The 19,273-nt window shown below is 41.9% G+C and overlaps 1 protein-coding gene across 6 annotated transcripts in view; it reads left to right on the top strand.

Annotated features, from left to right (window-relative positions):
• The window catches only part of PLEKHA2 (pleckstrin homology domain containing A2), a 126,819-nt gene that overhangs the window by 69,282 nt on the left and 38,264 nt on the right, over positions 1 to 19,273 (top strand). For all 6 annotated transcript variants that reach the window (XM_079142174.1, XM_079142176.1, XM_079142175.1 and 3 more), the window contains exon 2: positions 5,270 to 5,433. In XM_079142174.1, the coding sequence (XP_078998300.1) occupies positions 5,293 to 5,433 (141 nt within the window). In that variant the 5' untranslated portion in view covers positions 5,270 to 5,292. The remainder of the gene's footprint in view (positions 1 to 5,269; positions 5,434 to 19,273) is intronic.

Here is a 19,273-nt window from a genome sequence, read left to right as displayed (position 1 = left end):
GTAGGATAAGCAGCCGCTGACTCTCCTCGTAAGTTCCCTCCAGTCAGGAATCTGTTTAATTGCTATGTAACTCATCTGCTGCAGATTAATGGGGGACTCCATGCAAATTCCAAGTTTCACTTTTACCTTTAATTAAATATTTAACTTCTTTCTCATTGGTATTACATAATTAGGAACTTATATTCTGAAGAAATATGGATCATATGAAACTTCTCTTTTATTTTGTTTCTTATTAAAATACATTACTTAGTTATTTGAATTACGTGGGACCATGTTTTGGTTTGCTTTGGTAAGTGGGACATGCATGCCTCTGAGTGTATGTGTGTGTGTGTCTATGCATAAGAGAGAGGCAGACACAGACAGACATACAGGCACACACAGAGCTTTTGTGCACGTGTACTCTTGCTTTTGCCAAAGTCTAGAACATAGATGAAGTAAAAAATGAACAAATATTAACCCTCACTAGTCATCCTTATGTTTCAAACTAGCAACAGTTTAAAATGAGAGCATTCAATGTATTTAATATTCTAGTGATGTTAACAGTATATTACTTGTTGCAATATAAATAGATTAAATATTTTTAGAAAGCAATTTTGTAATAGGTCTCAAGAACATAAAAGATCAAAGCCTATGATCTAGTCATTGTTCTTTGAAATTTATGTTCTTTCCATGTAAAAGAAGAAATAAGGCACAAAATATGAAGTTTTAGCATTATTTTTAAGATAAAAAATTGGATGTAATCAGTCTAATCATAGAGACACAGTAAAATCAGAGCACTAATGTTATGCAACTATTAAAAACAATGTTTATAAACACTGTGTAGCAATGTGGAAAATATTGATAACACTTTAAATGTAAAAAGGGACAGTTTTGTGGATAGGCACATGAGAAGCATATATAAGCCAACACATGTTGGCTAGAGTGGTTCTAAAAAAACATTCCAGCATTGTTATATTATGATTTTTGCTCAAAACCTAGAAAACACTCAAAAGTTTAGCATGTTTTGGAAAGATAGGATGGTGGAGAGGCTGAAGTTCCTTCTGTTACAGGTATTTTGTGCTCCTGGAGAGCAGTCTGTTGTGGAGTCTAGGAAACTACCTGCTGAATATTTCCATTGTGATATCAGGTCCCAGGTGAAGGGCCCAGCTAGAGAGAGGGGTGTCTGGTACTTTAACCCAGCATGAACACTTTCCATGTTGTCTCAAGAGATGTGGTAAAGTGCAGTTTAAGGGCTGGCATATAGCACAGTGGTAAAGTAGTTGCCTAGCATGCATGAAATTCTGGGTTTGATTCCTAGCACCACCAGGAAAAAAAAAGTACAATTTAAGATGAATCAGTCAGAAAACTGATTAAAACATATAACTGGAGCACCGTTGTGAAAGTTAGAAGGACATTTTAAAACTTTGCCCTGGTCTTGGTAAGGGAATTTTGGTGAGAATATAGTCATCTCTCTGTATACTTGAGGGACTGGTTCCAGGACCCCCTTGGATACTAAACTCCATGGATACTCAAGTTCCTTATATAAAATAGTATAATATTTGTATCTAACCTATGTACCTCCTCCTTATAAATAATCATCTCTAGATTATTTATAATACCTAGTCCAGTGCAAATGCTAAGAAAACAATTCTTATACTGTATTAGTTACATGGTATTATTTAGGGAATAAAAACAGAGCAGTATATATGTACAGTACAGACACAATTTTAAAAAATATATTTTTGGTCTGTGGTTTCTTGAATGCATAGGTGCTGAGGCCTGACTGAGTGTGTGTGTGTGTGTGTGTGTGTGTGTGTGTGTGTGTGTGTGTGTGTGTGTCTCAAGTTGTCACCTACTTTGATACCAATTGCTAGTACCCCCTTGCTCCCTTCACTACCCAGTTGGAGGCTAGGGAGAGGTGGCAGAGACACTTTTCACAGAGGCCTCTATGAGGTAGAGAAGAAGCTAGAAAACTACATAGAAGAAATAGTGAAATGGTTGACAAGGCATAGGAGGGGATTTGGGGACCTTGGGTCAGCAGGCTCTGTGAACCAGTTCTTAGCAGCTAGTGTGACAAAGGATATTCAAAGGGGACCCAAAGGATCTGATAGAGGATTGGGGCTTAGGAATTCAGGTTTGTGTCATACACCATTATCTGAGTGTGTGGCTCCTGCGTAGGTTAGTTAGTTATAACCACATTTCCGTGTAATGCTTGGTTCTCCTGCGGCTGATCCAACCCCCACCTCCCACATTCTTCATGAGCTCTGTGACTCAGCTGCTTCTCAGGACATCTGAGCAGCTTTCCCGACCCTGAGGGTAGATCCACAGTCAGGAAAACAGGAATTTTTTTTCTTATCCTTTTTTTTGGTCCACGAGAGTTTCCCGTGTCCTGTGGATCCACATAAGTGGGAACTCCCCCAATACAAGTAGACTTTTAGAGAATTGTAGCAAGAATGCCTTATCCAACCTTTGTCTTAAGAAAAAAGATAGTCATTGGTTAATCCTGAAGGCTGAAAAGGGAAATTGGAATTCCAACCTTAAGTTGGACACTTTACTTCCTCACTGGGCTTGGAGGCTTTATTCTTCTACTGTAGTTTGTATGTTTTTACTTAGTGATGTCAGAGGAGTAGCAAGAATTCTGCAACCCCTGGAAATTCTGTCTCTGGGACTAGTTTGTTATCAGGTAATTAACCTAGTTTTCATGGTGGAGGGCTAGTAATCTCCCTCCTAATGTGTGGGCTCTGTACCCACACCAGAAGTCTTCTTGCACTGGATTCCTGTTCTCTCTAGTCAGTCACCTGTGAGGAGGCTGCTACATCCATTCTCAAGGGAGGGACAATTTCTTTCTTTCTTTTTTTTTTTTTTCTACTGCGATGCTGGGAATTGAACCCAGGGCCTTGTGTTTGCAACTGAGCTATATCCCCAGCCCTTCGTTCTCAAGGGTTGCTGTCTTCCCAATCACCTCCAGGCCTCGGTCCTTACCATCCTTGATCTAGCTTCTACTGGAAGACTTGAAGTCCCTCCTAAGGCATTTCCTCCTAATTCTTGTCTTGTACCTGTCTCTTTCATTTCCCCGAACTCAAACTTTCTCTGTTGTGAAATGTGCTGGAATGAAAGCTTAGTTTGAGAAGTGGGGTCTGTCCACAGGTGTCACTAATGCAGGTGATGCTACTTTGTGCAGGCATGTCCCCTTCCCCACCATTGCCCTCCACTTCTGCTGTGCTGCTTCCTCCTCCTCAGTCTCTCTTTAAAACCTACTTTTCCCACTTTTTATCCTTTTCTCATTTCCTCTTTTGTTTCTTCTATTTCCTTCTTGGCTGCGTTGTTGCATCTTCACCCTATTTCTCTTTTGACTTTACTCTTTTCCCCCCCTCCCCCATTAGCTCTTCTCCCCAGTGAGTAGCCCTGGGATCTCCTGATGCCTCTCCTTGATGGATGCATTTTCTGTCCCTCTTGGGATTCTGATCTGATCTTACCTAAGGGTTCACTGTTCACTGGGGTGTGTGTACGTGCGTGCATATGCCTTCTCTTGGGGCAGCCTCTTGATACTGCCATACCCTTACAGAGGTGGCAGAGAACAGACCACAGCACTAGTTACCACCCTTAGCATTAGCTTGAAATCATGAGAATGTGTCCCCCTGCTCTAGGGCACTTGCCCTACTCTGGACCTGGAAGACTAGAACTATCATATCTCTCTATAACTTGCTTGCTGACCCAGTGTCATGTCATGGGGGATGGCCTGTGCCAGCCATTTTATACCTTTGCTGGACCTTGGTGAACTTGAGCCATTATGGAATTTGCTCTGTTGGAGTCAGTTGGGTTTGGTGGGTGTTACTTGGTTTTGAAAATCTGAATGTCATGTGGTGCTGTATAGACCTGTGGGGTCCCTGTCCTGCTCTATGTAGCATGTGCTTTCTGATTGGGTGTATCTAGTTGTTGCAAGGAGCTCCTCCTTGCTGGCGAGGAGGATAGAACTTCTGGCCTTTCCTTTTGCCTGTGGAAATTCTAGAGAGAAGGGAGATGGGCTTGAAGGTGTGGATCCTCTCTCATCACCAGAGACTGTATTCTGGAATCAGTGAAAGTACTCAGGGCTTGGGACTTTCTTCTGATTCATCATTGTTTTGGTAAGTGACATCTGGGCAACTGTTATAAGTCTACTCAGGTGGTTATAACAAAGTGCTATAGACTGAGTAGTTTAAACAACAGAAATTTGTTTTTTCACAGTTCTGGAGGCTGAAAGTCCAAGATCAAGGTATTAATGGGCTTGGTTTCTTCTGAGGCCAGAGGGGATGGATTTTTCCAGGCCTCTGTCCTTGGCTTGTAGATGGCCATCTTCTATCTGCATCTCATGTGGTATTCCCTCTATAACCATCTGTGTCCAGATTTTCTCTTTTTGCAAGGATCCCTGATAATGGACCAGGGCCTACCCTAATGACTTTGTGTTAACTTAATTTTCACTTTAAAAACCTTGATTCCAAAAACAGTGACATTGTGAGGTACCGGGGGTTAGGACTTCAGCATATGAATTTTGGGAGGACACAGTTCAGCCCATAACCTCAAAGAGAGGTAAGTGCTACCAGGCAAGGGCTGAGGGATGTGAACTTGTGCCAAGGCCCCGGAAACCCCTCATACTTAATCCTGAGGTACCTTTGTGGAACTGGAGGGGTTGCTGTTTCTGAATAAAGTCCTGGCAGAATTTTATCTAGGTATTTGAATTGGAGCTTAAGTTCTTTCTGAGATAGTTTCTTCATGTATAAATGAATTATGTTCCACTGATTTCATAAGACTTTTGTGAAGTTATAATAATAACTACAATTTATTAAGTGCTTCCTGTGTGTGTAAGCACTTAATTTGCATTCACAATCTTACATACCTGCCTAGTGTGTGCAAGACCTTGGGTTCAATCCCCAGCACTACCAAAAATAAAAAATAGATAAATAAATAAGTGTGGCCACATAATTAATAAGTGTCCAGAACTGGAATTTGAACCCAGGCCCCAAATCTATAGTCTAGGTTTATATCCTCTACCTATGTAAAGTGCCTGATGCTATCTATGCTTGGCAAAGTTAGTTGAGTACATGTTGGTGGATTCTGATGACTCCTCACTGAGTTGGTAGAGGTTTCCACTAGGGTCTGGTTAGAGTGGGACATTTAGCACCCTAGGGAAGGAAGGTGATGAATGGGTGTCCCAACCCAGGTTCTTGCAGAATCAAGTCAAGCCAGGGAGAGGTGAGGTTCCCACAGGTCCTGCTTCACCCTCCTCACCAGCACCTCCTCTCCTGCCATGCAGGGTGATGTGAGCAGAGCCCAGGAATGCCTTATGTGGATCGGCAGAACCGAATCTGTGGGTTTCTGGACATCGAGGAGAATGAGAACAGCGGCAAGTTCCTGCGGAGGTACTTTATTCTGGACACCCAGGCCAACTGCCTTCTATGGTACATGGACAACCCCCAGGTGAGAGGCCAAGTGGGAAAGGGGCAGGGCAGCTGGCTGCCCATCACTGCCTGGAGGAAAGCAGGTGGAATTAGGGCTTTGTCTCATGGGCAACACAAACCTGCTGGTCAGTAAGGAGGGAAAAGCCTTCTGACACACAAGGCGCGTGCATGCACACACATTCACACAAATTCAAGGGCTGGGGATGTAGCTGGGTGGTAGAGCATGTTGTTAGCACAAAGCCCTGGGTTCAATGGCTAATGTTAAATAACCCAAAAACAAACAAAACCCTCTCAGATCTTAGCCTGGGGAGAAAGAAGCCCTCCTGAACCTAGAACTGGTGCCTTTTTCTCATGCACCAAGAATTTAACACTTGCAAAAGTCAAGCAGAGGCTGGCCAGGCTGGCTCCAGGCTCCCAGGGCTGCCTGGTTTCCTCTCACCCCTCTTGTTAGGGATGTGGCTTGGTGGCTACTCCTGCTCTTCCAGTCTGGGGCCTCTCCCTGTCAGAGAATGTGACCTGGTTCCCTGAGGTGGACAAATGTTGGACTTTAATGATCTCCTGAATCAGGAAGTTATACAGTCCTGGGTTGGAGGTGACCCTGGAGGTCACCTATTTTGCTTCCTTATGTTACAGATGAGAACATTGAGACTCAGGCTTTATAATTGATCTAGTCAGCGTCCTTAGCATGTTGTGACAGGCACAAAGATGGGGGCCACCTGAGTTTTATTGCTGTGCCTGAGGTCATCACTGATTGGAGAAAAAATTGCTCTTTGGGAACTCAAGGGTTTTTTTTTGTTTGTTTGTTTTTGTTTTTTTCCTGGCATGGAGTGCTGCTAGCTCTTTCCTTCCCACTGCCCTGGAGCAGTTGGTGGAATGAAGTTGTAAAGACTTGACATGGCCCCTGAAGAGCAAGACCATGGGCCATGATTATGTGGGGATGGAGGAGGATGTAGGGGTTGGAATTTGGCTCTGTTCAGAGGCTTAGAAAAAGGAAGATCTGAGTATTGGGGGATAGATTTGAGTGATGTGGAAAAAGAGTCATGTGAATCTTTGTAAGTCATTATCCAGGATCCAGTCCTCTAGAGACCTATGGCATTTGCCCTCTGGATTTGATGACTGTGCAGAAATGTTCGAGATACAGAAAACCTGGAGAAAGCGGCTGTGACTTGCCTTTTCCAAGAAGACTTAAAACTGTGCCCCACATTTTACCCCACATCTCTGATAAACCTGTAACTTTCTTTTATTGATTGATTGATTTCTTTTGTGGTGCTGGGGGTTGAACCCAGGATCTTGTACATGCTAGGCACGTGGTCTACCACTGAGCCACATCCTCAGCCTTATCATTTATTCTCACTTGAGCATTCAGTTCTGATTGTTCGCTCTGGATCCTGCATATGGACACTGTTAGATCCTCTGCTTATCTCGTTATGTTTGCTCACGGTTTGCCCTGCTGCATCATTTTCCATCTTTGCCCTGTGCAGGTCCCCACATTTGGGTCCACAGATTCATTGTAAAAGGAAGGTAGTGCTTAATGTGAGGAGTTTGGAATGAAGTGTTTGTTGCCAGTAGTCTGGGATTCTGGCACCCCATGGTTGAGTCCTGGGGGACTTAGGGTCCCTGGATCTTATTTCCTCTCTGCTTTTCCCACTTGATGTACCTTTTCCTACTCATTTGCCATGTTAGCCCACTTGAGGTTATTTGAATGGATTTTCATCTTGATTACCTGCTTCGTGCCATGCTTCCCTACTAGCACTGTCCTGAACTCAAATATACTTGCTGAGGGCATCCTGCCCAGCTACTGCCAACTGCCTCTCCTTGAGAGTTAGTCCTTCCTTCAGACCCTGGACCTCAAGAGTCTGGCTGTCAGTGATATATTACCTCAGGACCATAATGTCACTATCTTGGATCTTGAATATTGCCCAACCGTTAGGATTTTCTCATTCTGACCTACCTTTTGATGTTATTGTCACTTTGGTCCCAAACCTGCACTGACCTTGGATATTGTGCCTCCTGGGCTCTCTGGGATCATGCTCTGCAGCAGTTCCCATGATGTTCAGGGCAGCCTGGTTCCTCTTCCTTGCCAGCTGAGTTCTCTGGATACTCTTTGTGTTAGAAACGTCTTTGAGTTTAAACATCTTTGAGTTTACGCATGCACAAGGCCCTGGGTTCGATAGGCAGCACCACAAAAAAAAAAAGAAAGAAATACTTGAGTTTAAATTACCAAATAGAACTTGTGGTCCTATGCTGGGGATTCTCTAAATTTTTCTAGCTGCCTTGGCATATGCCTAAAAAGAAACACATAGTGAGAATTTAGAACATTTTTCTTCTTCTCTTGTTGGTTTAATTCTTTGTTTTGTTTATAGCCAAGCAAGCATTCCAGAATTGAGAATCCATGTTTTAGTAAATTGTAAAATGGTGTTAGTAAACTTTTATTCCTTTACAGCAAGCACAAGTCTCTGGGTTTTCATTTCATTCTGACAGCAAGTCTCACTGGTAGATGTTGTCCTCATTCCAAAGATAAGGAAGGTGAGGCAGAGAAGGGAAGAAATTTGCCCATGGCTATGTAATAAGAAAGTGGCAGAGCCAGGATTCTCAGCCTGAAGATGTGACTCTAGTGCCACTGCCATTATTAATGATAAGGAGACAGTCATTTGGAGTCCTCAGGAGGAAGAAAAGCCTTCAATGGTAGTTTCTGATTAAGAAAGAATCCGTAGGACTCTCAGACCTAGAGGGCAGAGAGCTCATCTCGTTTAGCTTTTGATGCAGTGTCCAGCTTTGATAAATGTATTCTCAGTAAGTGAATGCATGAGCAAACTAAAGAGGATCAGGGAAAGACTGTCAAAAGGCAGGTCCTTAGGAAGTATGGTGTGAATAATACTGCTCTCCTGGGATTAAGGACAGGACTCAAACCAGAGGGAAGCTGTGCAGCATGAGGCACCCTGGGGATGTGGAGAGAGAGAGACGTTGAGAACACTGTTTGGTCTTTGAACATCTTACTTTTATAGGGAAAAGGAGACCCCTGATGTGGTTTCTTCATCATTTGACAGACATTACAAGCACAGATTTTCTGAACCCAGGTCTCTGATATTTACTTGGTAGTTGATTTTCACTTAGCCTGACTCTATGACTGTTGCCTATATTACTGTTAATTACTAACTGCAGTTTACTTACTTACTAAGTGGTTATCATATACCAGCCATTGTGTGAAGTGCTTTGCATATGTTATCTCATGAAATCCTCTTGATAATCTCAGACCCGTGGGATTAATATCCCTCCTTGTTCACAGTCACACAGGTGGTTAAGTGCAGAGCTGGGGTTGTGGCCACATTTGTTACTTTCTTCCTCTTTATGATATTTGTGCTCAGTCCTGTAGATGATGTGGGAGGTGAATTCAAGGAGATCTTAGCCATGGGAAGCTTCAGGTTTAGTCAGGGAGATGAGAAAAGAACATGCAAAGCTATGTATCTTTAATAATAATACATCATTATAACAAGAGAGTGTATCTTCTTTCACTGATGCCAATACCCAGATACCAACATTTTTTTCTTCTAAGAGACAAAGTCTTGCTGTGTTGCCCAGGCTGGCCTTGAACTTCTGGGTTCCAGTGGTCCCCCTGCCTCTGAATAGCTGGGATACAGGTGACATCAAGATGTCAACATTTGGTTCAGAAGAAGGGGTTATGGTTTTCCTTTGCTGCTGCCTGTGAGAGGAAGATGTAGGGCCTGAAGATAGAGTCTCACAAGGAAAGTTCTCAGGCTTGGGAGACAAGAGATCAAGGCTAAAGTCTTGGCTCCTTCACTCAGTCAATCTGTGTCTTAGGCAAGTCATTTCTCTCCCAGGGTATACACAGTCTAGGTGATCCTGTTAAGAACTTTTAACCCCTCATTTCCTGAAGGCCTGAGAGTCAGAGATCCTGGAGCTTAACAACATTCCCTAATACATATTTAGTAAACTTGTCCAATGTATGAGACACCAGCAATGCTGGGACCACAGCAGTGTGCAGGAAAGAGTCTCTGGCTTCATGGAGCTGGCACTGGAGGTGGGGAGGTAGAAGATGAAGCACAAGTTGGGTAGGGAGAATTGTGGGTTACCTACACCTTCATGGGGAGGTGGCACTGGAGCCAGATCTTGAAGGATGGGTGAGATTAGAGTGATTCTTACTATGTATTATTCACATTTGTAGAGCATTTTGCAGGTTTTGAAATGTTTTCATATAAAAGGTCTCATTTGATTGCTGTCCCCACTGTGTCCTAAGCGCAGAGGAAGAGGAAGAAGAGGGAAAAAAACAATGGTTATGGGGCAGAGGAGGGCACCTGGTCTTCCCTAGTTAGAGGAGTGCTGAAGGTCGGGCTCCCCAGGAGAAGCACCTGTTAGGAGGAATCAGGCACACAGACAAGGCTTTGTGGGCAAGTTTTTCATAAAGAAAACATTCCTGTGAGGACTATTAGGAGAGAGGGGAAGCAGGATGGCGAAGGGAGGAAACCAGACAAGAGCATGAGCTCAGATGGAAGTCTTGTGACCGATGAGAGTTCTGGGGTGAGCTAAGCCTCAGAGTTGTATCTTAGGGAGGTGGGCTTTGATGTGCCTGTGCTGAACAGTCACTAACTACAGCTCTCCACGTGTGAGCAAATGGCTTCCAGCAGGCCCTGAAGTTGAGCTGAGGGAATTTGGGACATTAGCAATACTATCTGCCAGTGGGGCATGCAGTGGGGAAGAAAAGGGATCAGAACACTGTGGGGACAGCCAGGTGTGGTGGTGCCTGTCTGTAACCCCACATCTCAGGGAGGCTGACACAGGAGAATCACAAGTTTGAAGCCAGCCTGGGCAAATTAGCAAGACCATGTCTCAAAATAAAAAATAAAAAGGACTGTGGAGGTAGCTCAGTGGTAGACTGCTTGCTTAGCATGCACTAGTGAGCCCTGAGCTTGATTCCTGTATCACAAAAACAAAACAAAACAATAAAACAGGGACTAAATACAGCCTTGAATCTCTGGCAGAGTTTAGGTAAATTAAGGATTTGAGGTTTTCTCTTACAGGTACTGGTGACATTAAATGGAGGAGAAAACCCATTAGTTAAAAAGAACTTCTAAATTGAAGTTTCAGTAATATTGATTATGGCCACTGATTTGGCTAAAGCATCTAAAAGTTAGTATGCTGACAGCATCAAGCAAATAAAATAATACTTTTTTTGTTGAAGTAAGTGTATTTAATATGAGAGCTAGCCTTTTAACAAATTTCTAAGTGTTCAACACCATATTTTTGATTATAAGTATGATATTGTACAGCTGACCTATTTCTAGAGGTCTTGCATGCAGCAAATAATTCTTGGTTAGAAACAAACATTGCCTGTGATGTTATGGCACTACAGTTTTTTTTTTTGGGGTGGGGGGGAGTGTCCTGGGGATAAAACCTGGTGCCTTGCATGTGCTAGCCAAGTGCTCTACCACTGAGCTACATCCCCAGCCCTTAGCAGTTGTATTTTAATTTAATGTTGGTCTCTATTATGATGGAGGAGATAAAATTCCTTAATTAGCGCTGCTCTACTTTATTAAAGTGACCTACAGAGTAATGAACTATGTTTTAGTTTCACAGTAATGTTGGTGTTTAACCTCTGTAATGCTCATGAAGCTAAGTAATTACAAGACTAAATTATGTGGCCCCGAACAAGTGGTAAACAGAGGCTAGATTGCACTAGATTACTGTTCTTGTCAAATTTACTTTGTAAGATGTGTTTTTTCTTTTTTTAAAAAATACTTACAGGGGCTGGGGATATAGCTCAGTTGATAGAGTGCTTGCCTCCCATGCACAAGGTCCTGGGTTCAATCCCCAGCACCACCAAAAAAAAAAAAAAAAGAAAAAAAAATAAAAGAAAAAAATTACTTAGATGCATTTACTTTCCAAAGGGCATGTGAATTCTGGGTCATCATAATATCCAAAAGATTGCATCTCTCCTGGTAAATCTGGGAACCCAGTGAAAGCCCTTTGCATGCTCTCTTTTTCTCTCTCTCTCTTTTTTCCCAAGTAAGCTGAAAGCAGTTCTTTCTATTGATAGGGTTGAAGAGTTTTAGCAGTGTTGACAACAGGATGTATATCTGGCTGCATTCTAGTGGAAAGAATATGCAAGTGTGTGGGAGGGGATTCTGTTAATATATATAGTGGACATTATTGTCTTAAAGCTTGGGCAAATATTGGCATTGTTAAAAGATTATGTTTTCTGTATCAGAGATCTCCTTAAGCAAAGTTTGGCTGAAATCCATCAATATTTAAAAGATTTTTGCATGATTACTTCAACTTGCCCAAATGCCAAGAACCAGTAAATAATTTTCTTTTAAAAATGGACAGTACATGTACCTAGCTCAAACTTCAGTGTAGGAAAGTTAGATATAGTAACAAGGTTCTCCCTCCCTCTCTTATCCTCCAGTCAGAGTTCCCTCAGCAGGGCAGCCATTGTTGCCAGAGAGATCTGCATATATAAGCATCATGATAACTTTTCAGATTTTTCAACAGTAGTTGGGGCAACTTTGGTTTCTGAGGTTTTAAAATCTTTTTGAATTTTAATTTTGTATTTATTTGTTTTTGTTCAAGTTTTATTTTTTAAATTCATGGATTTTGTATAATTAGTATATCAACTATCCACATTAACACTTAATTGAAAAAGTTCATTAGAGTAGCTGATGTACAGTCAGGCCCAGTGGCACACACATATCCCAGCTGCTCAGGAGACTGAGACAGGAGGATTATAAGTTCCAGACCAGTCTGGGTAATTTAGGGAGACCTTGACTCAAAATAAAAAAATAAAAAGGGCTGGGAGGTATAGCTCAGTGTTAAGTAAAGCCCCGTCCTGGTATTCATGAGGTCCTAGGTTTGATCTCCAGAAAAAAAAAAAAAAAAAGTTTTACAGATGTGCTTTTGTTTATATTTCATTAGAGTAAAAATTCAGAATCCTTTGGGATAAAAGTTACAAAAGGGTTGGGGAGGTAGCTTAGTGGTAGGGTATCCCCCCTGGGTTCCATCAGAAAAAAAAAAAAAAAAGGCAACGGATCTAAAGTTTTACAAGGATAAAATTATTATTAAAGTTTTTAGAATTTAAATTATGTTGCCTTTTTGAGAATTAATATAAAATGGTGCATTTGGAATTTTGTTTTATTTTCTGTAGTAAAACTTTTTAATTAAAAAAATTAAACAAGTCTTGCTTTTATAACAGCATAAACTTTATCTAAATTTAAAAAAATTAAGGGCTGGGGATGTAGCTCAATGGTAAAGTGTGTGCTTAGTGCATATGGGTCCCTGGATTTCAGTCCCTAGCACCAATAAATAAATGAACAAACAAACAGAAAATAGCTAAGAAGCTCTTTGGAACAATTGTGTGAATAGTTAGCACTGCTTGGTATTGAAATCCTAGCAACTAAAGAGATAACCTTCTATAGAACTTAGCAGAAGTTTTACTATTGTAAGATCATGTTGAGTCTGTTCTAAGTTTTCTTAAAATTTGTCTTATGTTATTTTATTTACTTTAGATTTTAGCCTTCAGTATTTGCTTAATATGTGTTATGTACATCTCTATGTATCTAATTATATACAAAAGAATGCCATTTTTCTTCTTATTAAAATTGTGTTTCTAAGTCAAAGCAGGCTGTTGTATATTTGGGAGATGGGTTGCAAGTTAGATTTTGCTTTGGAGTCCATTTTTACTAATTATATCCACTGAGCACAGGACAATATGATGAATACATTCATTAAGGAAACATCTACTTTTTGAACCTCCTGTTCTCATCTGTAATATATGATAATGATATTAATGATCTCTATCTGCAACATAGTTGCTATGAAGATTAAATAATGTATGTGAAAGTGCTTTGATAAATTCTCAAGTGCTACAGAGGTGTCATTTGTTAAGAAAGTGTGTTCTGGCAGTGATGTTAGGATGAATGGGGAGGTGGGGAGAGCTGGGGCTGGAGGTGACAGCTGAGAATTAATTACAGAGCTTCCTCTACATCTGGGGAGGTGAGTGGTAGGAACTGGGAGAAAGGGGCAGGTTTAAGCCACGTGAAGGAAGAAAATGATGGGTTTCATGACTGACTGAGGGGTAAAATAGAATCACCGCATAGCTGACCATCATGGTAACACATACATAATACATACATCTTCCTAATATTAGTCCTTTGTAGTTATATTTATAAGCCAAACAATTTAATGAGGTTAATTTATTTTTAAATTTTATATATATTATTTTTTGGTACCGGGGTTGAATCCAGGGGTACTTAACCACTGAGCCACATCCCTATTTTTTATTTTGAGACAGGGTCTTGCCAGGTTGCTTAGGGTCCTGATAAGTTGCTGAGACTGACTTTGAACTCAAAATCCTCCTGCCTCAGCCTCCTGAGCTGCTGGGATTACAAGAATGTACCTCCATGCCTAGTTAATGAGGTTAATTTAAAATATATATATTTTAGGAATAATAGTTCCCATCTATTTCCTAATAGGTATAGCTTCTAAACTGTGTGTGCCTGTGTCATTTTTAAAATTCAGACTGATAGAGTAATCCTTAATACTGTACACTCCTACTTAATGTATATTTAATTAAAATTTATAAGCAAGAAATTACAGATAAGTGGTGATGATGATAATTAGGAAGACTAAATCATTTCCTTGGGAAAGAGAATTGATGGTCTTATCAGTAAAACACTGTATCTATACAACTTTATGAAAAGAAACATAAGAGCCAAGATTTTGTAGTAACAGCACAAATTTGAAAAATAGATGTGTTCCCTGAAAATTATCAGTTGGTATAATGGATATGCCTATGGTGTTGAGCAAGTTCCTATCAGTCTGATTATTATTTTTCTCATCTGGTAAATAAAATATACTATTATCTATATGAAAAGATGGTTTTGAGAATTCTACAAGGTAACAAATATGTTTTAGATCCTGGAAAATAGGAGGTGCTCAAGATTATTCATCAACTTTGATCAACAAATAATATACTGGGTACTGGCGATATAGCCCATCACGTAGAGTGCCTGCCTCGCAAGCTCGAGACCTGGGTTCAAGTCCCCAGCGCTGTTAGATTGTGGAAATAACAAACAATCAAACGAAAAAACTAATATACTGATTGTTTTGTAAATGAGTGGTGATTTTTTTTTACCTTATTTCACTTAATTTCTTTAGGCTAATAAAATTAATTCGTATAGGATAGTGTGTCAGCTAATTGTAAACCAATTAGAGATGTCTTCATTAGATGACCATGGGGGAAAAAACTTCAAATTAACTTTTTCTGTGTTGTATTTTGTTAATATTTAATTCAAAATAATAAATAATAGGCAAAACATGAAAATACCTTATATCAAAATAAAGTAATAATGTTTTTCCAACTGGGTTTTTAGCAGTGTATGTATAGTTTCTATTTGTTTATAGGTTTGTTAGGAATAAGTTGTGTATCTAGCTATATTTCTTTAAACCTAGTGAACTATACATATAAAAATTTTTAAAAAGTTTAGTACCTGGCTGACTGGAGAGAGGATGTGGGGCCACTGACAGAGATGGGGAAGTTGGGAGGGAAACTGATGAGAGGGCGGAGGGGAAATGACCTATGAGTTTGAAGCATATGTGTAGGAAGCTGGTTGAAGAAAGGAGTGAAGGACTTGGTGTATTAAGTTTAAGTCTTTAGGATCATCCAGGGGGCCAACAGTCAGTGTCTCAGGACCTGCATGTGTCCAGTGGGTATCTGGAGCCCAGGTCTTGGAGCAGGTCTCTAAGTTTCTATCACCAGGGTTGGAAGAGGGCAGTAAAGGGACCAGGGAACTGGGGGTGTGGTGGTCAACAGGCTTACACATCATGAAGCTCATCCTGTCTAAGGTAAGTGCTGGCATATCAACAAGAAACAGACGGCCAGGTAACAGAACAAGAGCCTTAGACCAACACAGCAGTTTATGATACAGAATTGGTTTCTCAGGAAGGGAAAGATTGCATACATATTTTTATCTGGAGAGTGGCTATGGGCATGTCATATTACCTGAAGTTAGAATCAGCGAGTGGACTAAGAGGCAGAGGGAAAAGATGTGTTGAACTCCACAGCAGCATGTGCAGCCACTGCCCAGGTCACCTGACTCCAGGGAACAGCGTAATTCCTTCCCACTTGGTTATTCTCCTAGGCCAGGAGGGACTATGAAATGTGACGCAGAATTAGCTCTGCTCCATCCTCCCAGTACTCCAATCTCTCTCTCTCATTTTTTTTTTTAGTTATAGATATATACACAATACCTTTATTTATTTATTTTATGTGGTGCTGAGGATTGACTCCAGTGCCTCACACATGTGAGGCAAGCACTCCACCACTGAGTTACAGCCCCAGCCCTACCTTGTTCTCTTTAAGGCAAGCTCTTTTCTGTGAGGCAGGATGGTCTTGACTTTGGTGTTTTGAGCAGTGGTTTCAGCTCCTGGGCAGCCGTGTTGGAGCAAGGGATTGACATGGGCATTTCTCTTTCTGCTTTTGGACCACCAGCTGAGTTCCTCATGGTCAGCTAGCTACTCTACAGGGAGCTAGCTACTCCACAGGGATGTAAGAGAAGGTAAGGAGTTGAGGCTCCAGCATCTCTCTTCCTCCTCCCTTTCTGCCCTCTCAATCACTGGCCTTTTGGAGGTTGGCACCCAAGAGCCAGTTGGACAAGTTCATGCCCTGCCCAGCTTGGGCAACTGTAGAGGGCCTCATTTGGTGCAACCTTGCTGGTCTTGCTCTTGTATTTGTCTTTCATTGATAATCAACTTAGATAATGCGTCATAGGAGGTGGCATGGCATTAAGGAAAGTGCCATAAAGGATTTCGGAATCCAGAGGGTTGAGTTTTTGAGTGCCAGCTAGACTACTTGCTGCCTGTGGAACCTTTGGCAAGCTGCTTCACCTGCTGGATTCTTAGTTTCTTCATCTGTAAAGTGGGACTGTTGGGATTCAGCAACCATATGTGAAAGTATGTAGCAGCATGCATTACACAGAACAGTCTTGTCTTTTTTTTTTTTTTTTTTTTTTTCCGGTACTTTGGATTGAACTCAGGGGTGCTCTACCACTGAGCTATATCACTAGCCTTTTATTTATTTATTATTTTGAGACAGGTTCTCACTTAGTTGCCCAGTCTAGCCTCAAATTTGCAATCCTCCTGTCTCAGCTACTAACTGGGATCACAGGTATGTGCCACAGTACCCCGCAGAATAGTCTCTTAAGTATATGGCACTTTCCTTCTCTTTTCCTTAAGCTGGACTCTCTCCCAAAGCACCAGATTGATGTTGGAGGTTGTGAACTCTGTCTTCATTGGCCTCCTTGAGGAGGTCATTCCCTTCAGTTGAGCCCTAGAGGACTCATGTGATGAATGAAGAGCAATCATTGCAACCTTTTAGGACTGATGTTCTTTGAATTTATGAATCTGTAGTTGGATCTTCTGATCATGTCTGTGCTCTTTATTACTCTCACTAATAGAGGGGTAGGGGAGAGTCACTTGGGTAAACTTTTCTACTTCAATGAGAAATGTTGCTGTTTCTACAAAAAGTCTTTGTGGTGGGAGATATGTCACAACTGTATGGGCACCTCAGCTCCTTCCTTGGTTATGGAAGACAATTAATCATGCTTTCCACTCATGGGTTGTGAGCTCCTTCAGGTCTTGAGTGAAAAGCTATGCAGTGGCTTGATAATAGGAACCTTCCCTGTGCCCTTTCTTTGTTTCAGAAAATTTAGGAGTCCAGGAAACGTGCAAACCACTGCTGGCCTACAGACCTCATGCAGGGTGACTGCCAGCCATGCAGACATGTACTGGGATCTCCTTTCCCCTGCCCGCCCCACCGCACTCTTCTTTTCCTCCTGCCCCATTACTGCTGGTACAGCAACTGGGGTCATTCTATGGGCTGCTGACTGGGTGTGGTCTTTTCTCTCCAGCTGCTGTGTCTCCAGTGCACAGTCAGCAGAACCAGCTAGTGTCCCTGACAGTGTTCCTCCAACCTGGTGGCACTGTGGACTCCCTTAGGAGCTATAAAAACAAACAGATGCTTGGGTCCTATCCCAAGTCAGTTAAATCTGTGGGGTTGGAGCATGGCTATTACATATCTCCCCATAAAAAGCTGACCTAAGCAACATAGTGGGACCTCATCTCAATCTCCCTAGGTTCTATACCATATATAACAACTGTGGTTGACAACAACTCATTGTACATTTCAGATAGCTAGTAGAGAAGATTCTGAATGTTTCCAACACAAAGAAATGATAAATGACTGATGTGATATACTAGTTACCCTGTTCAGATCATTACACACTATATGTATATAGTGAATCGTCATGCTATACCCATGAAGATGTATGGTTATTATGTGTCAATTAAAAATAATTGTGAAAATTCTCCATAGGTGATTAACATAAACAGTCTTCCATTTGGCAAGAGTGTAGCTTATTGGTAGACTGTGGTTCTGCATGCATGAGGACCTATATTCAATCCCTAGCACCAAAATAAGATAAATAAATGTGTATCCCCACTAACCTGTCTGCATTTCCTATCTGCTTAGTTGCCCTCATCTGGATATTCCTGTCCTCAACATATGTACAATCTAGTAAAAAGAAACAACTCCCAGAAAAAATACATGCCACTGCAGCATTCAGGGCTACATTTTGTCTTGTCAACCAGCTGTTCTTAAACTTGGGCTTGTTTAGGGACCACTGGGGAGTACTTTTAAGGTATGTGTCTTCTGACCATGTTCCACTTGGTTCCAGTTCAGCCTTCTGTGGGCAAAGCTTGTGCCTGGACTTTAAAAAACAAGCTCCCCAGGAGATTCTGGTGTGCACTAAAGTTGGAGAAGAAGCTGTGTACGTGAATTCAGAGAGACGGGAGGTCAGCGGTGGAGGCTTCTGAATTTGTCCTTTGCCTGGAGGAGGCAGAACTGTGGCCAAAGGAGGCAGCTTGTATGGGTCTGACACCCTGTCCTTCCCTGAGTGCTGATTCCTGGCCTTCTTGCCCTGACATCTGGTGGCCCAGGCCCTCAGCTCAGCCATGTTGGCACTTCCTTCCTTGATCAGGAAGTGTCTGCCTGGGTTAGCCTGTGTACCACCCTGCAGGGGGCTGTCACCATTAGTCTTCTGGATCTAGTAATTGGAGTGGACACTGAACTTCACTTTGGATCAAACTTCAGGAATCCTGGTGCTGTTTTCTCCTGTGTCATCTATTTCCCTCTGGGTGGGGAAGATGGTGGTGGACAAGCATCATTTTCAGACTTTTGTCATATTTTCCTGGCTTCTTGTGATGGAGAGAGAGAGGGTACACTAGAGTCTTAAGAGCAGAATATGTGTGGGAAGGGTGTGGACACTCACCCCTGGGTAACTGGGCCTGGAGGGCTGCTGCTGTATCTTGCTGAACAGAGAGGCAGGGGAGGAGGGTGGAGCAGCCCTTTGGGGGTAGGTGGAGGGGATGAAGTAGTTGAAATCTGAATAGCCCTTATCTGTCATTACATGTGGGTTAGAGTCCAAATGGTTCCCCCAGTCCTACTTCATCACTCATGATTCAAGATAGGGCTCTGGAGGCCTTTGGGCTGTGGTTGGGGTGAGGAGAGTGAGTTGTGCAAGAGTAGCCCTGAGCCTTGGCACTTGCATCTTGTAATTAGCCTTGCGGAGGGGGATAGGAGCTGCCATGTGCTGGGCTTTCTCTATGTATTTTCATGTAATTCTCTCAACCACCCTATGACACAGGGCTTATTATCTCCATTTTATAGGAAAAGAAACTTGCCTCCAGTCATGGAGTGTTAATATCACAGCTAGAAGTCCAACAGCTCAAGCTTTTTAAATTATACCATGCTGCTTCCAGGGCATTGGTGTGGAAATCAGGAGACCTAAACT

Source organism: Sciurus vulgaris, assembly GCF_902686455.1.
Source record: "Sciurus vulgaris genome assembly, chromosome: 5".
NCBI classification, from domain to species: Eukaryota; Metazoa; Chordata; class Mammalia; order Rodentia; family Sciuridae; genus Sciurus; species Sciurus vulgaris.
This window is presented reverse-complemented; position numbering and strand designations above follow the sequence as displayed.